The sequence below is a fragment of the Dendropsophus ebraccatus genome, chromosome 8, assembly GCF_027789765.1.
Source record: "Dendropsophus ebraccatus isolate aDenEbr1 chromosome 8, aDenEbr1.pat, whole genome shotgun sequence".
Taxonomy (NCBI): Eukaryota; Metazoa; Chordata; class Amphibia; order Anura; family Hylidae; genus Dendropsophus; species Dendropsophus ebraccatus.
This window is the reverse complement of record NC_091461.1, coordinates 99,956,320-99,980,017: the sequence shown is the minus strand read 5'-3', so window position 1 is coordinate 99,980,017 and position 23,698 is coordinate 99,956,320. Positions and strand designations below refer to the sequence as shown.

The following is a 23,698-nucleotide window of genomic DNA, read 5'->3' as shown; positions in this document are numbered from 1 at the left end:
GCTGGGTATAATCCATATGGATGCTGCACAGTACAACTTCTCCTGTCCTGTATGCTGGGAGTTATCTATATGGATGCTGCACAGTACCACTTCTCTTGTCCTGTATACTGGGTATAATCAATATGGATGCTGCACAGTACCACTTCTCTTGTCCTGTATGCTGGGAGTTATCCATATGGATGCTGCACAGTACCACTTCTCTTGTCCTGTATGCTGGGAGTTATCCATATGGATGCTGCACAGTACCACTTCTCTTGTCCTATATTCTGGGAGTTATCCATATGGATGCTGCACAGTACCACTTCTCTTGTCCTGTATGCTGGGTATAATCAATATGGATGCTGCACAGTACAACTTCTCCTGTCCTGTATGCTGGGAGTTATCTATATGGATGCTGCACAGTACCACTTCTCTTGTCCTATATTCTGGGAGTTATCCATATGGATGCTGCACAGTACCACTTCTCCTGTCCTGTATGCTGGGAGTTATCCATATGGATGCTGCACAGTACCACTTCTCCTGTCCTGTATGCTGGGTATAATCCATATGGATGCTGCACAGTACCACTTCTCTTGTCCTGTATGCTGGGAGTTATCCATATGGATGCTGCACAGTACCACTTCTATTGTCCTGTATGCTGGGAGTTATCCATATGGATGCTGCACAGTACCACTTCTCTTGTCCTGTATGCTGGGAGTTATCCATATGGATGCTGCACAGTACCTGCCCTGCATGCTGGGTGTAATCCTCAGTATCTGCTCCTTTTCTGTATATATGGACACTGCAGCATACCACCCCTCTCTGTATATATGGACACTGCACAGTACCATCTCTCAATGTATATATGTACAGTGCACAGTACCACTTCTTCTGTCACGTAGACTGGGTATAATTCTCATAAAGCAGCAGACCTTTCTGTGATCCAGTGATGGTGCGTTACGTGCTGAGCTCTGCTGTGCTGTCCTGGCTCTTTATGTCTCTGGGGACGGATAAGGGGCTGCACAAGTTGGGACCTGTCTCTGTTGTCAGCCGAGGAGCCCCCCACCCCCGAATAGGAGACAATTTGTTGTGTGAATTGATAAGATAATCCGTATAACGTTGCGAGGTCTCGGTCTGTGTCGGGGGCGCAGTATTGATGCAGCGTTCGCTCTGTGCTCTATCGACCACTTTGGGTTTGATGATATGGAAGTTCACGGTGGCTCTTTGTGTACAGGTCAGAGAGCGCGTAATCCCCCAGACCCAGCTAATCCCTGCCACTCACCGCCGCCAATAGTCAGCAATTATCCAGTGTGGTCAATACAAGATGGGAGCCACGTCTGATGTGTAATCCCTGTCCTGTGATCAGGATCCAGGAATGTATCACCAGACCCTGTGCCGTTCAGGTCTCCGGGTAAGCTGGGTGCCATCTCCTGTGATCAGGATCCTGGAATGTATTATTCACTAGACACTGCACTGTTCAGGATTCCGGGTGCCATCTTCTGTGATGCCATATTGGTTCTCACCTGCAATGAACAATAGTTCCAGAGGAGGGGAACAGATTACAGGGAAACACTTTAATCTAAAATTTCATGGACATCCTCTGTTGGCGTCAGTGTAGAGAGACGATCCCCACCGCTAAGTTATTGGGGACATAACCCTGTCCATTAGCTAAAAATTACTGGATGAGTCTGTACGGTGTGGTGAGTGACTCCATCCTACATGAACATGTATGTAGAGCTGGAGTGTGCGGCCCCGGGCCCGCGAGCGGCTCTACACTTAATTAAAATTTGTTCTGCCTTTGGTTCCCTGTAGGTGACCTTATCCACAGAATGTCCTCCGATACCATACACTGTGAGTACACAACTACAGAGCGCAGCGGTGGGCATCCCAAGTATACAACCATATGAGCGTGCCACAATGTGCTTCCCAAGTACACCACCGAACGAGCACCACATTGTACACACCGAGTACACAACCATACTAGCGCCCCACAGTGTCCCACAACTATAAGAGTGTTTAACAATGTGCACCCCAGGTAAACAACCATACTAGCACCCTGAGTACACAACCATTCCAGCTCGTCCCAATGTAAACAGAGTATACAGCCACATAAGTGTGCCACAGTGTGTACCCTGAGTATACAACCTGATTAGTGTGCTGCAATGTGCACCAGGTTTAAAACCACACAAGCATCAATATGTAAATTGTTTAGAAAACCATTTGTACACTGGGCTACGGAGCGCTCGCTTGCTCCTGAAGATCACCCTGTGTAATAGGGCCTTAGTGTCATATTTTCATAGACTGGCTCCAGGAACTTGGCAGCGAGTTCTCCTTGCTTCTCAGACTCCAGACACCTGGACAAGGTAAAAAAAGGGATGTTTAGAGCATGTTAGGACCTCCATCTTATGGCGCCCGAGAGTGCCAGAGATTTTCCTGTACTTATCAGCTGGTGTATGTCCTGCCGGAAGTGGTGTATTCTTTCCAGTCTGACACAGTGCTCTCTGCTGCCTCCTCTGTCCATGTCAGGAACTGCCCAAGAGCAGTAGCAAATTCCTAAAGAAAACCTCTCCTGCTCTCCAGACTGGAAAGAATACCACTTCCTGCATGACATACAGCAGCTGATAAGTTCTGGAAGATTTCAGAATTTTTAATAGAAGTAAATTACAAATCTCTGGCACTATCTAGCACCAGTTGATTTGAAAGAAAAAATTTGGGGTTGAACAACCCCTTTAACCCTTTTTGCGCTTTCCTTTTTTCCTCCTTGTGTTTAAAAGGCAATAGTGCTTGAATTTTTTACCTACAGACCCATATAAAAAAATTATTTGAGTTGTGAAATTGAAAGAAAAAAAATACGCAATTTTTTTCAGTTCCGTATTGTATCGACTGTAATCGAACATAGATAACAAATTAAATGCAACTTAAATAACTTTTATGCTATTTGACTTCTTTTAAAGAAGTAAAACCTTTCTTAAAAAACAAAATGTTCTTAAATTTTCTCTATTCCCATCCTTTGGTCTATGGGGCTGTGTGAGGGGGCATTTTTGGGGCATTGATCTGTACTTTCTATCGGTACCTTGCTTGCGTATACGTAACTTTTTTAAATTGCTTTTTATTACAATTTTTCTTGATTGAACATGACCAAAAATCAGCAATTTTGCACTTTGGCATTTTTTTGCGCTTACACAGTTTACCATGCGAGATCAGGAATGCCATGACTTAATAGTTCAGGTGATTTCGCACATGGCGAAACCAAATATGTTTGTTTATTTATCAAATCGGAAAAGGGGGGTGACTTAATTTTAAACTTTTTTTATGGGATATAATAGTAATTTGAAGTCCCCCGGTTCGGGGGAAGGGGGCCATTCACTGTGTGTTACTTAGTGAATAAATGTTAAACGCTGCTGGAGCCCATAGCAATCAAAAGCAGAGTCGCGATCAGCGTCATTGCGGCGCTGAGGTCCGGCCTAGCCAGAAGCAGGGACCCCTCTGTGATCGCATGGCGGAAAGGGAGGCCATTCCACCACTATACCACCACTGATGGGGGGAAAATCCCATTTAAATGCAGCTGTCAGTTTTTACTGCTACATTTAAATGGCTAATTAGCCAGGTGCAGCCGGTAGCCGCACAGTTCAGAGCGGGGTCACAGTGTGATTCCTCTACCTGCCACAGGACATACATGTACGTCCTGGATCGCCAAGAAGTTAATAAAGGAGACATTCATTGTAGATCAGCTGCATAGGAGCTGTATACCCAAAACAAGGGAGTTAGTAGGCTGGTGATGTATAGAATGTGGTTTGTTAGAGTCTTTTTTTAGATTCTCACACAATTGGGTGATGGCGGCAATGCTGCATGCTGTCCTCATTATTGTGATGTGGACATTATTTTAAAGTCCTCATAGGACGCCACTGGCGGTCCTGATGTTGGTGCCACGCTCCCTACTGTGGTTAGTGCCTCTCTCTTGCTCACAGACAGCACCGGAGCCTCGGAGACAGTGAAATATGGCCGCAATTAGCCCGGATACAGTTCAATTATGATAAACAGCGCGCACACCCTTTATACTGTGATTAAGAGGCCCCGGCGTGATAGAGAGACCTAATTCCACATTATTATGGCCCGGGCCTGATTATAAAGCGCTCGGCAGGTTTACAGGACGAGATGGATGTCAAGTCTTCTTTATCATTTACACATCACTAGGAATACGGCCGTCCTTCCAGCTCACATCCATCCTCATTCCGTACTCCGCCCTCCCCCCGTACCAGGGCACTGCCACATGCAAGTTGGCAAAGTCACCCTTACGGTAACAGCTTGATAAATGGCCGCGGCGTAATGAAATGGAGACATCAAGGCGCAGGGGCGAGGAAGAAAAAGCGTTAATCCGACACGACGCAGCTGTCCCACGACGGAAGGGAGAAGGAAGAAGGATGGCCGTCCCTGCCGTGTTCTGTCAAGGGAGAAATTACACATTTACTTTTGCTTTTTCTTAAGGAGACGGTTCTCATAGATCAAAACCGGGATTTACAAGCCAATTTCCAACATGAAATATAGACAGCGCAAATCAATTTAACGTTGTCCTGCCCTCCCCCCCACCACCACCATTAACCCTTCAGTGGTGGCCATGTCCAACAAGAAGTTTGGTTTCTTAATTGGGGGAGATTTGCGTGAACAGAACCGAACAGCTGTGCTGAATTGTATGGGTGTTGGGGGTGCAGAGCAGTATGGAGGGGTGGACAACTATACAGAGGGGGTGCTCAACTGTAAAGAGGGGAGCGTGGAGCAGCACATGTGGGTGCAGAGCTATATGGAGAGGCGTAGAGCTGTCTGGAGGGGCATAGAGCTGTATAGAGGGGGTGCACAGCTGTATGGAGGAGAGACCATGCATAACACTATGGGTGGAGGGGGTCAGAGCTTTTACAGAAGAGCCATTACCATAAATCTCAGGGAATTGTTCTATGATGCGATAATAAGAACATTAATAGAAAACAAACAATCATTAATATTCATACGATTAGAGATTTCCTGCAGCCGCCGACACTTTAATAGAGAATCACAGAGGTGAAGCCTCGTATAATTGTTACCAGTGCTTTCTGGGTTACAGAGATGGCGGTTGTGTTGTGATTTAGGGCACCGACTCCTGGGTGTATTGGGCTCCTCTCCGTAGATTGGTCAGCCCTGCTTTGGTTGAGTCTGCCCTGAATTCATAGAATACACTCATGCCGGGGGCCAATCTGTAGCAAGTCTTGTATTGGGCGTGCTCTGTATGGGCCGGACCTGTGCAGGGTTCACATTGGGCATGTCGCATGGATACAGGACAGACCTGACCAATCAATTCCGCAGTCTGAGCAGTACTTATAGCCTTCTGTGATGGATTTCTGTATTGACACATAGCTCGGTAGCAGTGCTTTTAAGGAGACTGGAAAAGCTGGGTGTCTTAGGTGATAAAGGTTGTTGTCACCCAATTTTTCCAGATACAGATAAGTGCAGATATTTGGGGTGCACATGGCCTGACATATCTTCTTGTCTCTCCACAGATGACTGCAGGAACATCGCTAACATCATGAAGACTCTTGCTCACCGAGGCTTCATCTTCAAGCAGACCTCCAGACGCATCTAACGTAGTCGGGGGGCCCCGGGCTGCGGGGTGGGGCAGGAGGCTGCATGTAGCTCTTTCCTTACTGCGTCCACTTGGCTGGACAGCCCCGATACAGGACATTAGGTGGAGGACGACGCATTGTTACGGACTGACCTCTAATGTGAGAATCGCTGTACATACGGCTCCACCATGAAGATCTGTCACACTCCATCTGCTTTCCCCCAGACATCGCCACCCCCATCCTCCCCACCTGCCCCTGTGTCTTGTCCCAGGTGACCTGGGGCGGCTCAGTAGACAAGACCTCCTGATTTGACCCCCAATACAGATCCTCCAGACTGATCCTCCTCTGAGATTAAGCACTGAAAAGCTTTGTCCCGATGGGAAAGACAAGAATCTACAGGCTGAAACGTTGGTAAAGGCGGAGCGGTGTTATTAATGGTGTGTGCTTATTATAGGACGCTCCGCCGCCATGGTGTCAAGGAACGTGACTGAAGGAGAAGGGCGACAGTACGAGTGCGAAAATGCCACAGAACTGAGAAGCTGAGGCTGACCTCATAAACGAGACTTCACATGGAAGCTTCTAGATCCCTGGGTGTGGCCACTGATCTCCATTACTGACACTTATCCTTTAAGAGCATTTATGTAAATGAAGCTAAATGGTTGGATAATGGAAAGCTCTGCAAATTCCTACCTTTAAAGATATCTGCTTGTTGTCAATGCTGACAACTTAGTCTGACGTAGACCTTATCACAGCAGAGCGTTTGTTACAGTGTGTCAGTGTAGATGATACTGAACAGCCTGGGGTCCAGGACAGGTTGGAGATTTATGCTGCTGATACAGAGAGCTAACGGTAACAAACCCTCAGTAGGGTGACTAGGATAGGATAAGTTTCCAGCTGTTCTTTTCAATGACAGAAATGGGAAACCTTTAGAACTGAGTAATGGAAACCAATGATATTAGAAAGTTACAGAATGTTTTCCTGTATATTGGATATAGCTTCATTTACGTTAATCTCTGTGCGGTGGTGAGCATCAGTGGGGGTACTCTGGGGTATGCCATCAGTCTATGACTGGTGAGGGTCTGATCTGCGGCACCTCCAGACATCCTGAAAAAGTTTCTGTTTCAGCACTGTGGCCCCTCCTGTAGGGGCACAACAGCACAGAGCCTTTCAGCGCTGAACCAGACTGCTTCTCTGTCAGCATCGGCAGGGGTTTTAGAGGTTGTACCCCCACCCAGTCATAAAGTGACAGCATTGTGGACCCTCCTTAAAACCTTTAAAGTTTTTTTTTTTTTTTGCATGTCGTCAAATTTGTCCAGTGACAGATAATGGGGAGGTAAATATGAAAACTCTTGTTCACTCTCTGTACAGGATGCTGCAGCAGATCGATGTCATCGGACACGTTCACAAAAAACTACGGCACAGTGCTGGTCTAGGAGCGGGCAGAGGGGTGGGCGCAGGTCTCTTATTACTCCCAGTTCTCTGCTGCTGGACAAAAATATGAACGTTCAAAAACCGTAGCGCAACTGAAAGCGCTGGGAGCGGAATTATCATGTGCTGTCCAGAAGTAATGGCTCAGATTTAAGGGGTTTTCTCAACGCTATCAGTTTTAGCTGGAATCCCACCTTTAAGCCTATTTCATCGAAGCAGGGCGACAACTCTGCTCCCCATACCATGAGGCTATGGGCAGATTTGGAGGGCGTTATGTACCGATTAGAGATGAGCACAACTGAAGCATGCTCAGGCCTCTCTAAAACCGAGCATGCAGCATTTGATTAGCGGTGGCTGCGAAAGTTGGTTGCAGCCCTAAGGGAATATTTACATGTTCCATGCATGGTCTGTAAATAGGGATAATGTGCTACAGAACAGAGTTTTAAGCTCAGGGCATCATGTATCATGGTGACGGGAGCTGAGAAAGTTTAAATCTTTACTTTGCTGTAATGCTACATGATAACGGGCGTTCCGTGGTTCTGGTCTGTAGCACATCTTCCGTGCACGGACTGTAATTATGGAACATGTGAATGCCCCCTAAGGCTGCCTGGAAAACATGGATAAAGCCATAGGCTGTATCCATATTGTCCAGGACTCCTTAGGGTAACTTCTTTAGCCACTGGCAATCAAATGCTGCATGCTTGGGTTTGGACAGTGCGCTCAGCTCTAGTACCGATAAGCAGGTGTTTTTGAATAAAGTGACGACCTTTGATTTGCTCATAACCAAGGTCAGGTGATCAATTAGGAAAAGGCCGATTGATCCATCACATGACTGATTTCACAGCGATCATGATTCTGTAGTTCGCTATTTACGATGACACAGAAGTTGCAGATGGCAAATATTGACGAAAATGATTGCTATACAAAAGTGCTCCCCAAAGGTGCCCAAATCCTTTAAGGTGGAGCCGTCGCCTGGGATCATCTCTTAAAGGGCAAGATATATTAGGAGATCCCAGGGAAGGATTTTGTTGTGAACGTTGAAATTTTTGTTCCCACCTGATACCTGAATAAAAGATGTCATTGCACAGACAGAGAACGGTCAGCGTCACCCACAAGAACCGTGCTGTGGTTTTCTCATTTTTTGGCACTGGTGGAGATGACGAGAAGCGCCATATATGATCCTCAGACTGCCCCACATCAGCCAATCAGAGCTCAGCTTCCATTGTCTCAAGTGTATTGGTTGGGCAGAGAGGATGTTCTGGGGGCACATTATGGAAGGGGTCTCTAATTTAAAGGGCCAGGCTCCTATTATAGTCAAGTTTTACATTGGACTCAATAAATGAGGACTGCAGCAAACTTAGCAAGGGGCACAAACAACATGTCTAAATCCAGGGGATGCTGCAAGAAAGAAAGAAACTTATTTACATTTTTAAACTAAATTTCAAAATAATGATTTGTGATTATTGTCACGCAACGCTCAATGTTGCTTGATACAGAAAGGGGGGCCCTTATATTATAGACGTGGTGACGTTTGGCCCTTTCATTTCTGTTTCTCCCCAGAAATAAGATTCTCAGCTCTGGGGTCTTGTCCTCCATCAGTTGTGGAATGTTGTCTTTGTTTCGTCAATGAGGCCGCCATGACAGTTCATGGATTTCCACCCAGCTTTCCCAGACTATCTGTGCAGTGATTCATGTCTGTTTCCCCACAGTGTATCCAGGCAGATTGGCCATTCAGGTCTCTAGGAAAGCTGGGAGACAACCCGCCATAGAGCCATCATGGTGGCCATATTGGTTTTTACTCTGCTTTCTCAGAACCAGACATAAAAAAATGACTGAAAATTATTGTTTCAGACCTTGACTCTGGAGCTGTTGGCTAAGCACTCCCTAAACAGTAATATCGAGTGGCTTCTCCAGCTCCTGACGCCGTGCGATGTCCAGTTTTTCAGGTTTTCATCTCAGTCCAAAAGTTTCACCCTATTTGCCTGGAAAAGGCCGCACAGGTTTGATTTCGGCCTTTCTTCCATGACAGTCCATTCATTATTAGCCTCCTGCCCCTCACCAAGACCCGATTCAGACGTGGCGTCACGGCGTACCGCTGCGATAGAGGAGTGTCCAGACGCGGTTACATCACATGCACGGTGTAGGTCGTCGCTCCACTCATGTGAAGATTATAAATGAACAAAATAAAACAAGAAAAATAAAAGAAGTGAAATTCATTAATGTGTGTCTGGTGATTGCTGCGATGCGGGGGCTGGGTTCTACAGTGGGCGGGCATACTTATGAGTGTTGGGGAGTTACCAAATGAATCTAGACATTTTCATGTTTTTTCTTTTATATGCAGACAACATGGTGAACCTTTGAGCTTAGGTAGAAAAAGAACTGACCCTTGGTAATAGCCCAGAGACTACACAGATCCGATTAGGTTTAAAAATTATTTACCAAGATGAAGAGATGACGCGAACTGTTCTGCAGATATCATAACTGTACGGATGTAAGGCTGCAATCACATGTTCCGTGTTTGGTCCATGTTTACACTGCCACGGAGATTTAAACTGTCCAAGACAGGCATTCACCGTCCGTGCTATGCGTGATTCACGGACCAAACATAGGACTTGTGAATGCAGCCCTGTCCCTAAATCCTTAACCACATGAAGCCAAAGCCAAGTCATGTGAGAATTGTATTTTTCTGGTTTACGTTGTGCAGATGAATTGTATAAGCTTGGATGGAGGGGGGGGGGGGGTGTTTGAGGTCATTTTTCTTCATAGAAGTTGTTTTATGGTTGATTTCCCTCCCCCATGGTGGTGCTCATTTTTTTTTTTTTTTTTAAAAGCCGAAACCACTACAACACGAGGTAACCAGATATTAATAATAAATCACGGCTGAGCAATAACATTTATATTATTGACACTGCCCATCTGCTCCCCCCACCGAGGATGCCATGATTCTGTATTTTATAAATATTGCTGCCAATTTTTTGTTTAAAATTAAGATTTCAGTGAATATTGAATAAAAAAATTTAATTCAGAGCATTCTCTAATGGAAACTGCCAGCAGTAGTTCTCAGACAGAGATGCTGGATCCAACACTGTAATGGTTGGTGTCAGTTGGGTTTGGAGGCTACAGTCACCCCACCCTATAGGGGACAGCAGGGTATATGGAAGAGGCAGATTGTACATTGGGCTTCTGAAGCATGCAGCACATCAAGTTCATCAGCTTCTTCTTCAGCCCAGGCTGCAGTTTCCTCTCCAGCAGGCAACACCTGAGAGATGGAGAGAGTTGTCAGCTCCAGCCTGTGATCTCCCATGTCCACACGATGGACTCTGTGACCTTCAACATTCAGAGACAGGAGGCTGTGATTAGTGACAGTAGAAGAGACCAAGACTTTATCTGGATGCAGGAGCCGTGACAATCCTGTGTCCACGATGCAGGGAGAATCTCGGACACAGACTCTCATTCTGCACTACTTATCTACGGACTGGAAGGGGCCATCTGGATCAGATTGGGGAGGTGTAACTGGTGCAAGGTGAGAGTAGAGCAGTCATCCCAGAGCACCCCAGCCCCTCCATAAAACACAGGGACATCTATGTGCAGTACTTTACAGTAGAATTATTTGAGGTCTGCTGACATCTGTGATGGGATTTCTATTTTGAATTTTCAGTTCACACCCTCCATTATGCAGTCACCTGTAGTTACATGGCCTGTAAAAGAACTGGAGGAGCCAGCCCTTGTTTTTCTCTTCCAATACTGCAAGGGTTATTGAACAAAAACAAATAACAAGCCGCATTTGCCTTCCTTCCTTCCTTCCTTAGGAATCCTATGTCTCTTCCACTACCTCCAATAGATGACGCTAGAAAGCAAACTCTGAAGAACTATTTTGTACTTATTTCCCCAGGAAGCATTGAATGGCCTATAAGAATTTTAACAGCAAGGGTCTCTGCAAGGCCCTGTTCCTCTACTTGTGGTGCTCCGAATAAATCCCAAGTGTCCTTCTTATTATCACAGAGTAGCGTAAAAGGTAACACCAGTATATAGATAACAGGCAGGAGTAGTGACAGGTAACACCAGTATAAAGATTTATAGTAACAGGTGACACTAGTATGTCGATAACAGAGGTTACAATAGATGTTGCTTACAAGTCAGACCCACTTTTCTGTGGAATGAGCCCACAGAGCATGCCCACAAATGTGTCCCATACCCAGAATAGGGTCTGGAGATGTTCAGTGTCTATGTCCATGTGGCCTGTCATAAAGAATTTCACTAAGAGAGGTTATCCAGGGCTTAGAGAAACATGGTCGCTTTCTTCCAGAAACAGAACCACTTTTGTCCTCAGTTTGTGTGTGGTTTTGCAGCTCTGTTCCATTGAAATGAATATAGCTCTTTATGTTTGTTTCTGAGTGCTTGTTGTTTGATATCTTATGTCATATAAAAAGGAAGTAAATGAAGCAATACCACACACAATCTGAGGACAGGGGTGGTGCTGTTTGTGATGGAAAGTTAGTGTGCCTCTGCCTGGATAACCTCTCAAATACTTTTAACTACAGCTCAGGCAAGATGGCCGTCTCCATAATAAGAACAAATCTAGATGACTTGTGTCACTTTAACAGCATACCCCAGGTCACAGGGTTATGTCATGCCCCACCCCTCTGACATCAAGTATCAGTTTAACCTGGAATGTCCCTTTAAGTAATAAAAAAAAAAAAAAAAATCTCTGGCAAAATGGACAAATAATGCGCCGCTGTTTCCCTGCAGTAATAGGAGCTCAGTGTCAGATTATAAAACATAAAGCCAAAGACTGAAGGACGTCGGCTCCAGGGTCACAAAACCAAAGTGCGCTCCTCCCGTATTTCAGGCCAGCAAATGGTTGTCAGAGGATTTGCTCTATTGATTTGATGCTTCAGCTAAACGGCTTCACAAATTGTCTCAGAACCCCAAGTGTCATAAACAGCAGAACAAGCGGTGCATTATTTACAGCCCGAAGACGCAGCAGGTAGGCAAACCCTCACAATGAAACCACTCAAAAAAAAAACACACACCTTTGGGGGGTCACCCTAACGTCCATACTCTATACTGGAGTATCAACTTCCTCGATCTTACAGGTCACAGCTCCAGAATCTGCTGTGTGCTCTGAAGTTTGTGTCAGATGGAAAATATTACAGGTGGTGCAGTCGTCTTATAAACAGCTGGTATTAGAGACCATATTGGTAGAGATGATCGAACATTGGGAAATCTTAGGTTCGATCGAACTTAAACCTTCTGCATGCCTTTCTGTTCCGTGGGGAAGGTGGAGACTCCCTGAGTACCACCTGGAAAACAGGGATTCAGCCTAGCTAATAGGCTGTATCCCTGTTTTCCAGGCGGTACTCGGCAGTCTCCACCTTCCCCATGGAACGGGAAGGCATCCGGAATCAAATGCAGAAGGTTTAAGTTCGATCAACTCTACATTTTGGAAGGTATTAGGCCTTATTCACACGTTCCGTAATTTACGGATCCGTATTTCCGTATCCGAGTTAGTGCACATTGAAGTCTATTGGGCTATTCACACGATCAGTAGTAGAAATGGATGAAAATCAATCCGTAAAAAAAAAAAAGGACATGTCCTAGTGCGGACCCATTTTTTTTTTTTTTTTTTGCGGATCCTCTCATTGAAATCAATTGGTTACGGATTGTTTACGGATTGTAACATGTTGGCATCCATATTTCCGCAAAAAAATACGGATTAAGTGCATTGAAAAGCAATGATTAGTAAAAAAATTGAATTATGGAAATACGGATGGAATACGGATGTCCAATCCGCAATTTCTCACGGGTTGTTTCAGGACCAGAAAAAAATACTGAACGTGTGCATAAGGCCTTACGCTTCCGCTAAAAATCTAGGAATTTATTGTAATTGACGTTCCTATAAAGTAAGCATAGAACAACCTGCAAACAATTAGATCAGGACAAGGCTAACAGCAGCACAGAGTATATCAGGAAGTGGTTGGTGGTGACCTACACAAATAATGCCATAATATCATGTACGTGGAAAGTTAAAGTGACACTGTCACCTCCTTTTTGCATCTCTACACAGGTGTAAAGGGTAAATTTTGCGTTTTTCATACTTTATTTCATATCATACGTCATGGTGTTTGTTCAAGTAAAAAGTCATCTTTTATCAACTGCAGATTGTATTAAGTGGGGCGTGGCCTCGCGACATTAGCGCCACTTAGCCCCGCCCACAATTGCACCGTAGGCCCCGCCCCCTCGCCGGCCATTGGAACAGGCTGGCCGAAAGGTCTAGACCCCACCCCCTTTACGTTGGCCAACCAATGGGCGTCGTCAACATGTCGTTGTGGGCGGGGCTAAGTGGCGCTAATCCCGCGAGGCCACGCCCACTTAATACAGTCTGCAGTTGATAAAAGGACACTTTTTACTTGAACAAACACCATGACGTATGATATGAAAAATGGTATGAAAACCGCTAAATTTACCCTTTACTCCTGTGTAGAGATGTCAGAATGCACAAAGGGGGTGACAGTGTCACTTTAAGTGTCCTCCCTTCTGATCCCCGGCAACTGATACTAGTGGAAGTGCACTATTACTATAGATTGTCTAAACAAGTTTTCTCATTGAGATAAAAGTAATAATTTAAGAGGTCCCATTCTAATATAAAGGTTTCTCTAACACTCTTAGGGCCCTTTTACACAGAAAGATTATCTGACAGATTATCTGCCAAAGATTTTAAGCCAAAGCCAGGAATGGATTTGAAAAAGGGAGAAATCTCAGGTTTTCCTTTATGACCTGATCCCTGTTCATAGTCTGTTCCTAGTTTTGGCTTCAAATTTTTGGCAGATAATCTGTCAGATAATCTTTCGGTGTAAAAGGGCCCTTAGAGGTTCAGGAAGCCTGTCCTATCCACCATTACCCTGCACACAGACTGAGTGACGTCACTGGGACGGTGACCTCACCTCACTGCCCTCCTCATTTCATGTCATCTCAGACTGACCTGTGATTTTCATATCCAATCAGACTGCCCTTCCTAATGACATTGCCCAGCCTCAGCCCAACAGACTACAGGCTGTAACCTTAAGACCCTATTACACAGGCCAATGTTGAGGAAGCGAGCACCTGTCAGCTCAGTGCTTGCTTCCTCCTCGTTTCCATGCTGATGGTTTTTTAGTATGTTGAAAGATCACAAACCCTATCACTCTGAGTGATTATCGATCCAGAATGGTCGGTAATCGGCCAAGTACGTCCAATAATTGCTTTGTGTAAAAGGGCCTTTAGGGTACAACCAGAGAATGAGTACCTACATAAACTGTGACCCCAGTGCCTCACCTAGTAACTTCACCATTTCATACCAGATTAACCTGATACATACTGTGACACACCATCTAATCACATACTGATCTGCTACATACTGCGACATCACCATCCAATCACTGACTGACCTGCTACAGAAACTAAAGGCCCTATTACACAAGGCGTTTTAGAGGAGAGAACAAGCGCCGACCTGTCAGGTCAGCGCTCGCTTGCTCCTCGTTCCCTGCTCGCTGCCAGTGCTATTACATGAACCAACAGCGAGTAGGTAACAGCTAGGGGGCAGCATATCGCTGCTATCCTCATAATTGCTATCCTCATGTTGAAAGACAACGATCAGCCGACATTGTGCATGTCGGCTGATCGTTGTCTTCTATTACACTAAGCGATTATCAGCCGTAACAGTCGGTATAGGCCAAATACAGCTAATAATCGCTTCATGTAATAGGGTCTTAAGTGAACTCATCATTCAGTCATTATCAGATGCTGTGCTGTCACAGCTGTGATGTTCAGTTTAAATGCAATGTACCAAAGGGGCAGATACAATGCAGGAGGAGCAGGTATCACTAACTCATGTGTAACGTACCGCCGCAGCATCAATTACTTCACCAGCCATTGGTCAGCAGCATAGTACACAAGGTGCCCAATGGAACAGCCTTAATGTCTGACATTATCACAGAAGAGGCTCCTGCAGGTGAATGGGGCCCCTACTAGAGCTGTATGCACAACTGCTAGAATATGTCATCACCTGCTGACCAGAAGAGGCACAAGTGCAGGGATTCCAAACAGTGAAGACAGTGATGGGCCCCACCTGAAAGCTTCAAATGTTATGCAGTAATGACATGTCAACTATCAAGACTCTGACCACCTGAGAAACTACAACTCCTAGTATACCCTGACCACCTTCTGATATTGCTGTATTCATGGTTTACTCACCCCACCCAGTGGTCAGCACTGGTTTGAACCAGATGGGTAAAACAAATTGTCTTCCCTGATGTTCTTTGCTGCATGGTTAGGCTAGATAGTTCATCCTTTAAGTATTAAAGGTGTAAGGGGGCCTTAAGTGATTGCACCACTGCTTCCTAGTGATGGATAGGTTGCATTCTCAGTGATGTCACTGCTCTCTAGTGATATATAGGCTGCATTCTCAGTGATGTCACTACTCCCTAGTGATGGATAGGCTGCATTCTCAGTGATGTCACTGCTCTCTAGTGATATATAGGCTGCATTCTCAGTGATGTCACTACTCCCTAGTGATGGATAGGCTGCATTCTCAGTGATGTCACTGCTCCCTAGTGATGGATAGGCTGTATTCTCAGTGATGTCACTGCTCTCTAGTGATATATAGGCTGCATTCTCAGTGATGTCACTACTCCCTAGTGATGGATAGGCTGCATTCTCAGTGATGTCACTGCTCCCTAGTGATGGATAGGCTGTATTCTCAGTGATGTCACTGCTCCCTAGTGATGGATAGGCTGTATTCTCACTGATGTCACTGCTCTCTAGTGATGGATAGGCTGTATTCTCAGTGATGTCACTGCTCTCTAGTGATGGATAGGCTGTATTCTCAGTGATGTCACTGCTCTCTAGTGATGGATAGGCTGTATTCTCAGTGATGTCACTGCTCTCTAGTGATGGATAGGCTGCATTCTCAGTGATGTCACTGCTCTCTAGTGAGGGATAGGCTGTATTCTCAGTGATGTCACTGCTCTCTAGTGATGGATAGGCTGCATTCTCAGTGATGTCACTGCTCTCTAGTGAATGGATAGGCTGCATTCTCAGTGATATCACTGCTCTCTAGTGATGAATAGGCTGTATTCTCAGTGATATCACTGCTCTCTAGTGATGAATAGGCTGTATTCTCAGTGATGTCACTGCTCTTTAGTGATGGATAGGCTGCATTCTCAGTGATGTCACTGCTCTCTAGTGAATGGATAGGCTGCATTCTCAGTGTTGTCGCCGCAGCTCTTTAGTGAACTGATAGGCTTCACAGAACTTCATAAGTTAGCATCTTTTACAAAAATGGTCTTGAACTTAAATATTTCCCCAGTGTCGGGAGGAACAAGCCCCCCCACCGTGTATACACACACACACACACACTGCAGCTCAATTGTCACCTACCTCCAGTAATTGGGTACAACCCATATCCGTCTCTTTCCTGTCCTCCACCTGTACAAAACTTATATAAGGCCTTCTCACAGATCACTATCCTGCTACTGTCCCCTAGACCCCCCCCCCCAGGTCATGACCAGGAGGAAGTAACATAGGTATAAATCCTGTTTATTTTATTCGCTTCTTATGCATCATTTCCAGCTGCCATTTGCTATTTTGGCATCTAGGTGGAACATAAAGCTGTGTGCACCTAAAAACCCGAGGAGATGTAACAGAAGTGGGTGGACTGACACCTTTTATAAGGCTTGGGAAGGTAAAAGCCACAAACTGCTACAATGTAGAAACCTGCAGACTGTAAACACTGAATACAGACACTGGGGTGATGGACCATTCACATTATATAGAGGTGCTGACTGACCCACTGTCTGAAGACCTCAAGCCTGGGGCTCCCAAATTTCTCCATGCCACTGGATCTTGTAGCACTGTGCGGATCCTGCTTGCCGCTCACAATGGTGTCCATGTTGCAGGATTTGCACCGTCTCCGTCTATCTAATTCTCTAATTGCAAACATAAAAAATATATACATAAATTAAAATCCCTCGCTGCAGAATGTCAGCGGCTCCTTGCGGCGATCTCCCAGCAGGCACACAGATGCTGGAGTCCAACCAAACTTTCTCACTGGTCTCTGTGCCAAGAACCTCAAGGCTTCTTCATCTTCTTCACGGACGATGAACTCGAGGCGGATTCTCTCCTCTTCCGCTGCAAGCAAAAGAAGGGACAAGCGTTATGAGATGAGACCAAGAAAACAGAGAAACCCATCATCATGGACAGGATGACCTTAATGAATTAGATGTAAAAAAAAATATATATATATATGACTAAGATCAGACTACACAGAAATAGTTTGTAGTCTGTTACCATGGACTTGTATGACGCCAAACATCAATTGGTGGTGGGTAAAACCACTGGGCCTGGGTTCTGCAGCAGGGGAGACATGAAGCCTGGAGGAGGAAACATTGGCACATCTACTGTCTGATGGGAGGAAGGACACATGGTATGACCGCGATCAGGATTTTTTTTTTAGCAAAAACTATTTGTAAAGGTGACTGAATTCTTGTAATGGAGGATGTAGACCTAGAGAATTGTGGGCCATATAAGGCGAGGTCCATGAGCCATCACCTGAGAGTGGGTCCTCATCATCATCTGATATGGCTGCAGAAAAAAACACTTGTCCGTATCACCTTCTATTCTTATAGGGCAGGAAGATGTTTGGCGGGCCAGTGATGTCCGGAGAGCAGGGCTGGAGGGGGGCTTATACCTGGGATTAAGCAGCCAGATAAAAGCACAATTATTGCTGCAGCCGACAGATCTCACTCTGCATTATTCAGCACGGTGATGAGCGGATCACAATGCCTGGTGACGGGCGTCGGGCTCCCCTCTTCCTATTCACACCTTCTACCTCCATCTGGAACAGAAGACGATTGATCTTAACAATGTAACTTCAGCTCCGAAAACAAGGAGCCGGCAGGAGAGCGTCGGAAAAAGCTTAAAAGTCTTCTAATTCTGACTCACAGCCGTAGACTTCACAGAGCGGGGGTCTTTTGCTTTTGCCCATTAGTGGGCTGACTTCTGAGAGCGGGAACAAAGGCCTGCGGTGTGAGGCATTCTGGGACAGCCGACTCATTAGGGATGGGCGACTGGAGTGCGAGTTTACGGAATCAAACACTGTTCTAATCTGGAGTAACTGGACGAACTTCAGCATGGAACTAATCTCCGCCAACTTGGGCTTTGTTTTCACCAGACCTTCAGCCTCCCTGGAGAGGTCAGACAGGCTCAGAAAACCCGTCAGGGACAGAGAGAGAATTACCCCACAATGTCATCAGAAGAAAACAGACACATGAATCCTGGGCTGGAAACAGCATTTGCCCTGCTGTCAGCTCCGTACACGACATACAACACATTTATGTGCGGGGCCTCAGACAGAGAGAGGCATTTACTAATCATATTGTGCTACTGCCTATGTTCACATCATGGAGTATATAAGGGATGAGTGTTTATTTTAAAGGAGGAAAGGGGAGTAAGCTGCTGCCAGAATTGTGTGTGCCAGACTTCTCACCTTTTACTACTGACTCTTACCCGCCGACTCCTCAGCTCTTCCTCCAGACCACCCTGTGGCCTCCTCCACCAGACCCTACTGTCTCCTCCCCCAGACTCCTAAGTGCCCACCTCTGAACTTCCTTGCCCATTCCTTTTGAGTCCTCTGTCTCCACCTTCAGACTCATCTATCCTTACCTCCCTCTGCTCCCAACTGACTCCTGTCTGTGCTCCCCCTTCAGAGTCATCACCTTTTTCTCCTGTTACTTTATGTAGGCTCATCTCTTCCCTCCAATCACTCTTTTCCATTCTCCGGACTCCTCAGCCCCCTTCAGACTGTCCTGTCTTCCCTCTAGCTCATGGTATCTTGCTCCAGAACCGTAAATCCCTTGTACCACACTCCTCTGTCCTCTCCTCCAGACTCTGTTCTCTTCCAGAATCCTATTAATCCCCCTACAAACCTCATCATCACTTTCAGACTTCTCTGCCCCCTCCTTTGGTTCCTGTCTCCTCCTTCTGAACCCCATCTCTTTCTTCAGAACCCCCATCTCCACTCTAGATTTCTGTCCCTGTCTCCAGACTTCTCTGACCTCCTCCTCCATACTACTCTGCCTTTCCTCAGAGCCTCCTGCCAGCAGCTTACTCACCATAGGACCAATAAGATAGGGCAATCTTAGTTTAGCCTCCCCAGCATGTATCCCTGTTGTGTGCATGTATCCCTGTTGTGTGCATAAAGCAGGGTTAAAAGTGCACTTGCCATCAGCTTTCAACAAAGTGAAAGACACTTCTCAGCCAGTAGGTGGCAATATGTCAAGAGTCAAGAGGCATCACCTAGTGCATATTTTGGGTGCTGGGTCCAGAGTCATTTTCATATGCAGTGAGGTCAGGTATGTAACACTTGTTATGTATCAGTGATCACTATTCTGCATTTCGGGTGACCTTGTGTCATTTCCACAGTACTGGAGTATTGTTCAGAAATGAGTCCACTGTAAAACACACAAAACGCACATAACGCCACCGCAGTGAGCAGAGGGATAACATTGCCGGCCCGGCCCCCATTCACCCTACGGGCTCCTGTGAGATTTCTCTTCCTAGGTAGTGTAAGATGGCCGCAGTGTGAATGCGTCTGACCTTTTGTCTTGGACTAATCTAATTGTGTCGTCTTTGTGTAATCAGCCGGTAAAGGTCAGTGCCGGATGGGGCCGGGGCCCGGCTCTAGGTAATGAATTTGCCTTGTAGTAAATTAACTTGATTATACTTCCCTGATATATGTCAAAGACCAGGTCATGTTAACCGTGAGAACGCCAATGAGTGCATCTTGCGTACACATCCAGGTAATGCTGAACGCTTCTAAGATCCAGAAAAAGTCACACATACCACATAATAATAATATTCATGTAAGAAACCTCCCCCAGAATAATCACTGTACAGGTAATAATCAGAAAATTATCTCCATGCAGGTAGCCTCCATGTGATCTCACAGTCTCTGTACAGGTAACATCTTCCTGTGCGATCTCAAAGACTCCATGCAGGTAACCTGCTCCTGTATGATGTCATAGTTGCCATCCAGGTAAACTCTTCCTCTATGAACTCCTAGGTGCTGTACAAGTAACCTCTTCTGCTATGAACTCCTAGTCTCCACACAGGTAACCTCTTCCTCTACGATCTCAGTCACTCAACAGGTAAACCCTTCCTTTATGATCTCATAGTCTCCATACAGGTGACCTCCTCCAGTGGGATCTCATAGTCGCCGTACAGGTAACCTCCTTCTCTATTAGCTCAAAGTCACTGTGCAGGTAACTTCCGTATGATCTTATGCTAGCTGTACAGGTAACTTCCTCCTCTATAATCTCAAAAACTCCATACAGGTAACCTCTTCCTGTATGATCTCATTGTGTCTGTACAGGTAACCTCTTCTTGTATGATCTCATTGTGTCTGTACAGGTAACCTCTTCCTGTATGATCTCACAGTCACCGTGCAGGTAACCTCTTCCTGTATGATCTCCTATTCACCGTGTAGGTAACCTCTTCCTGTATGATCTCACAGTCACCATGCAGGTAACCTCTTCCTGTATGATCTCATAATCTCCATACAGGTAACCTCTTCCTGTATGATCTCACAGTCACCATGCAGGTAACCTCTTCCTGTATGATCTCACAGTCACCATGCAGGTAACCTCTTCCTGTATGATCTCATAATCTCCATACAGGTAACCTCTTCCTGTATGATCTCACAGTCACCATGCAGGTAACCTCTTCCTGTATGATCTCACAGTCACCATGCAGGTAACATCTTCCTGTATGATCTCATAATCTCCATACAGGTAACCTCTTCCTGTATGATCTCACAGTCACCGTGCAGGTAACCTCATTCTGTATGATCTCACAGTCACCGTGCAGGTAACCTCATTCTGTATGATCTCAGTGTCACCGTGCAGGTAACCTCTTCCTGTATGATCTCACAGTCACCGTGCAGGTAACCTCTTCCTGTATGATCTCCTATTCACCGTGTAGGTAACCTCTTCCTGTATGATCTCACAGTCACCATGCAGGTAACCTCTTCCTGTATGATCTCATAATCTCCATACAGGTAACCTCTTCCTGTATGATCTCATAATCTCCATACAGGTAACCTCTTCCTGTATGATCTCAGTGTCACCGTGCAGGTAACCTCTTCTGGGATGATCTCACAGTTACCGTGCAGGTAACCTCTTCCTGTATGATCTCACAGTCACCATGCAGATAACCTCTTCCTGTATGATCTCATAATCTCCATACAGGTAACCCCTTCCTGTATGATCTCATAATCTCCATACAGGTAACCTCTTCCTGTATGATCTCACAGTCACTGTACAGGTAACCTCTTCCTGTATGATCGCACAATCACCATGCAGGTAACCCCTTCCTGTATGATCTCATAATCTCCATACAGGTAACCTCTTCCGGTATGATCTCACAGTCACTGTACAGGTAACCTCTTCCTGTATGATCGCAAAAGTCACCATGCAGGTAACCTCTTCCTGTATGATCTCACAATCACTGTATAGGTAACCTCTTCCTGTATGATCTCACAGTCACCGTGCAGGTAACCTCTTCCTGTATGATCTCACAGTCACCGTGCAGGTAACCTCTTCCTGTATGATCTCACAGTCACCGTGCAGGTAACCTCTTCCTGTATGATCTCACAGTCACCGTGCAGGTAACCTCTTCCTGTATGATCTCATAGTGTCTGTACAGGTAACCTCTTCCTGTATGATCTTACAGTCACCGTGCAGGTAACCTCTTCCTGTATGATCTCACAGTCACCATGCAGGTAACCTCTTCCTGTATGATCTCACAGTCACCGTGCAGGTAACCTCTTCCTGTATGATCTCACAGTCACCGTACAGGTAACCTCTTCCTGTATGATCTCAGTGTCACCGTGCAGGTAACCTCTTCCTGTATGATCTCACAGTCACCGTGCAGGTAACCTCTTCCTGTATGATCTCATAGTGTCTGTACAGGTAACCTCTTCCTGTAGGATCTTACAGTCACCGTGCAGGTAACCTCTTCCTGTATGATCTCACAGTCACCGTACAGGTAACCTCTTCCTGTATGATCTCATAGTGTCTGTACAGGTAACCTCTTCCTGTATGATCTTACAGTCACCGTGCAGGTAACCTCTTCCTGTATGATCTCACAGTCACCATGCAGGTAACCTCTTCCTGTATGATCTCACAGTCACCGTGCAGGTAACCTCTTCCTGTATGATCTCACAGTCACCGTACAGGTAACCTCTTCCTGTATGATCTCAGTGTCACCGTGCAGGTAACCTCTTCCTGTATGATCTCACAGTCACCGTGCAGGTAACCTCTTCCTGTATGATCTCATAGTGTCTGTACAGGTAACCTCTTCCTGTATGATCTCACAGTCACCGTACAGGTAACCTCTTCCTGTATGATCTCAGTGTCACCGTGCAGGTAACCTCTTCCTGTATGATCTCACAGTCACCGTGCAGGTAACCTCTTCCTGTATGATCTCACAGTCACCGTACAGGTAACCTCTTCCTGTATGATCTCAGTGTCACCGTGCAGGTAACCCCTTCCTATATGATCTCGTAGTGTCTGTACAGGTAACCTCTTCCTGTATGATCTCACAGTCACCGTGCTGGTAACCTCTTCCTGTATGATCTCACAATCACTGTATAGGTAACCTCTTCCTGTATGATCTCACAATCACTGTACAGGTAACCTCTTCCTGTATGATCTCAGTGTCACTGTACAGGTAACCCCTTCCTGTATGATCTCATAGTCGCTGTACAGGTAACATCCTCGGGTATGAGGCTATAGTTTCCGTAGAGGTAACTTCTTCCTCTTTCCAGTGTCACCTGCCTTTATACCATGTAACACAGAGATGCCGAACACTGGGTATATTGCACTTGCTGTTTATGTAAATTTATTCAGTTCTGCTGCAGAGAAACTATTGATCACATGACCTGGAAAATGAATTACATGCAGCCGTTCTGGGGCAATTCTTCTGGTGTAAACCTCTGCCCTGATCAATAAAGGTGAGGAACCTGTCAGCCGGCTTTGCCTTTCCAGGACCCTGAATATTTCCAATGAACACATTGTAGCCGCCCGCTGTAAAGTTTTTAGCAGAAGAGACATTCCTGGGGGGCGGACGTCCTACCTGGAGATAAGCATGAAGCCCCCAGATTAACGTGTCGCCTCTGCAGCCGATAGATAAGACACTTTCAATCTCCTTGTAAATCACACTACATCCTGCATGTGTATGAAGTGGGCAGCTGCTTATCAGCCCATCGGAGGACGGCGCTCTCTATTGTAGGAGCTTAAGCAGCTGCCAGCGAGATGTGGATTAAACATGAGTATCCGCTGCGGGTTGGCTGAAATGATTAGTTCCTCAGAGACCCTGGGGCAACGTTTCCATGTGGTCCCTGTGAGGCCTTGGGGCCGCTCTGCTCTGATATGACGCTTATTATTAGTGATTATAAGGAAGAATATAGAATAGGATAGCAGAAAACTCCATCACATTATCCGCTCACCTGATAGTTATCAGCCAGAATAATGGAGGGATGGATATAAGGCATGGAAGACCAAGATCACCAAGGGAAGGGGCAACCAAAATATAAAAGAATGTAACTACTAAAATATTTCTCCTATGTACAAGAATATAACTACTATAATACTGCTCCTATATAC

At 45.7% G+C, this 23,698-nt stretch overlaps 2 protein-coding genes across 3 annotated transcripts in view; one reads left to right on the top strand and one right to left on the bottom strand.

Moving 5' to 3' along the window:
- The window catches only part of ERI3 (ERI1 exoribonuclease family member 3), a 150,072-nt gene extending 140,858 nt beyond the window's left edge, over positions 1–9,214 (top strand). For both annotated transcript variants that reach the window (XM_069981203.1, XM_069981205.1), the window contains exon 8: positions 5,508–9,214. In XM_069981203.1, the coding sequence (XP_069837304.1) occupies positions 5,508–5,590 (83 nt within the window). In that variant the 3' untranslated portion in view covers positions 5,591–9,214. The remainder of the gene's footprint in view (positions 1–5,507) is intronic.
- A 7,336-nt stretch (positions 9,215–16,550) lies between these two features.
- The window catches only part of DMAP1 (DNA methyltransferase 1 associated protein 1), a 34,415-nt gene continuing 27,267 nt past the window's right edge, over positions 16,551–23,698 (bottom strand). Inside the window, exon 11 of the mRNA XM_069979368.1 lies at positions 16,551–17,165. Coding sequence (XP_069835469.1) covers positions 17,106–17,165 — 60 coding nt within the window. The 3' untranslated portion in view covers positions 16,551–17,105. The remainder of the gene's footprint in view (positions 17,166–23,698) is intronic.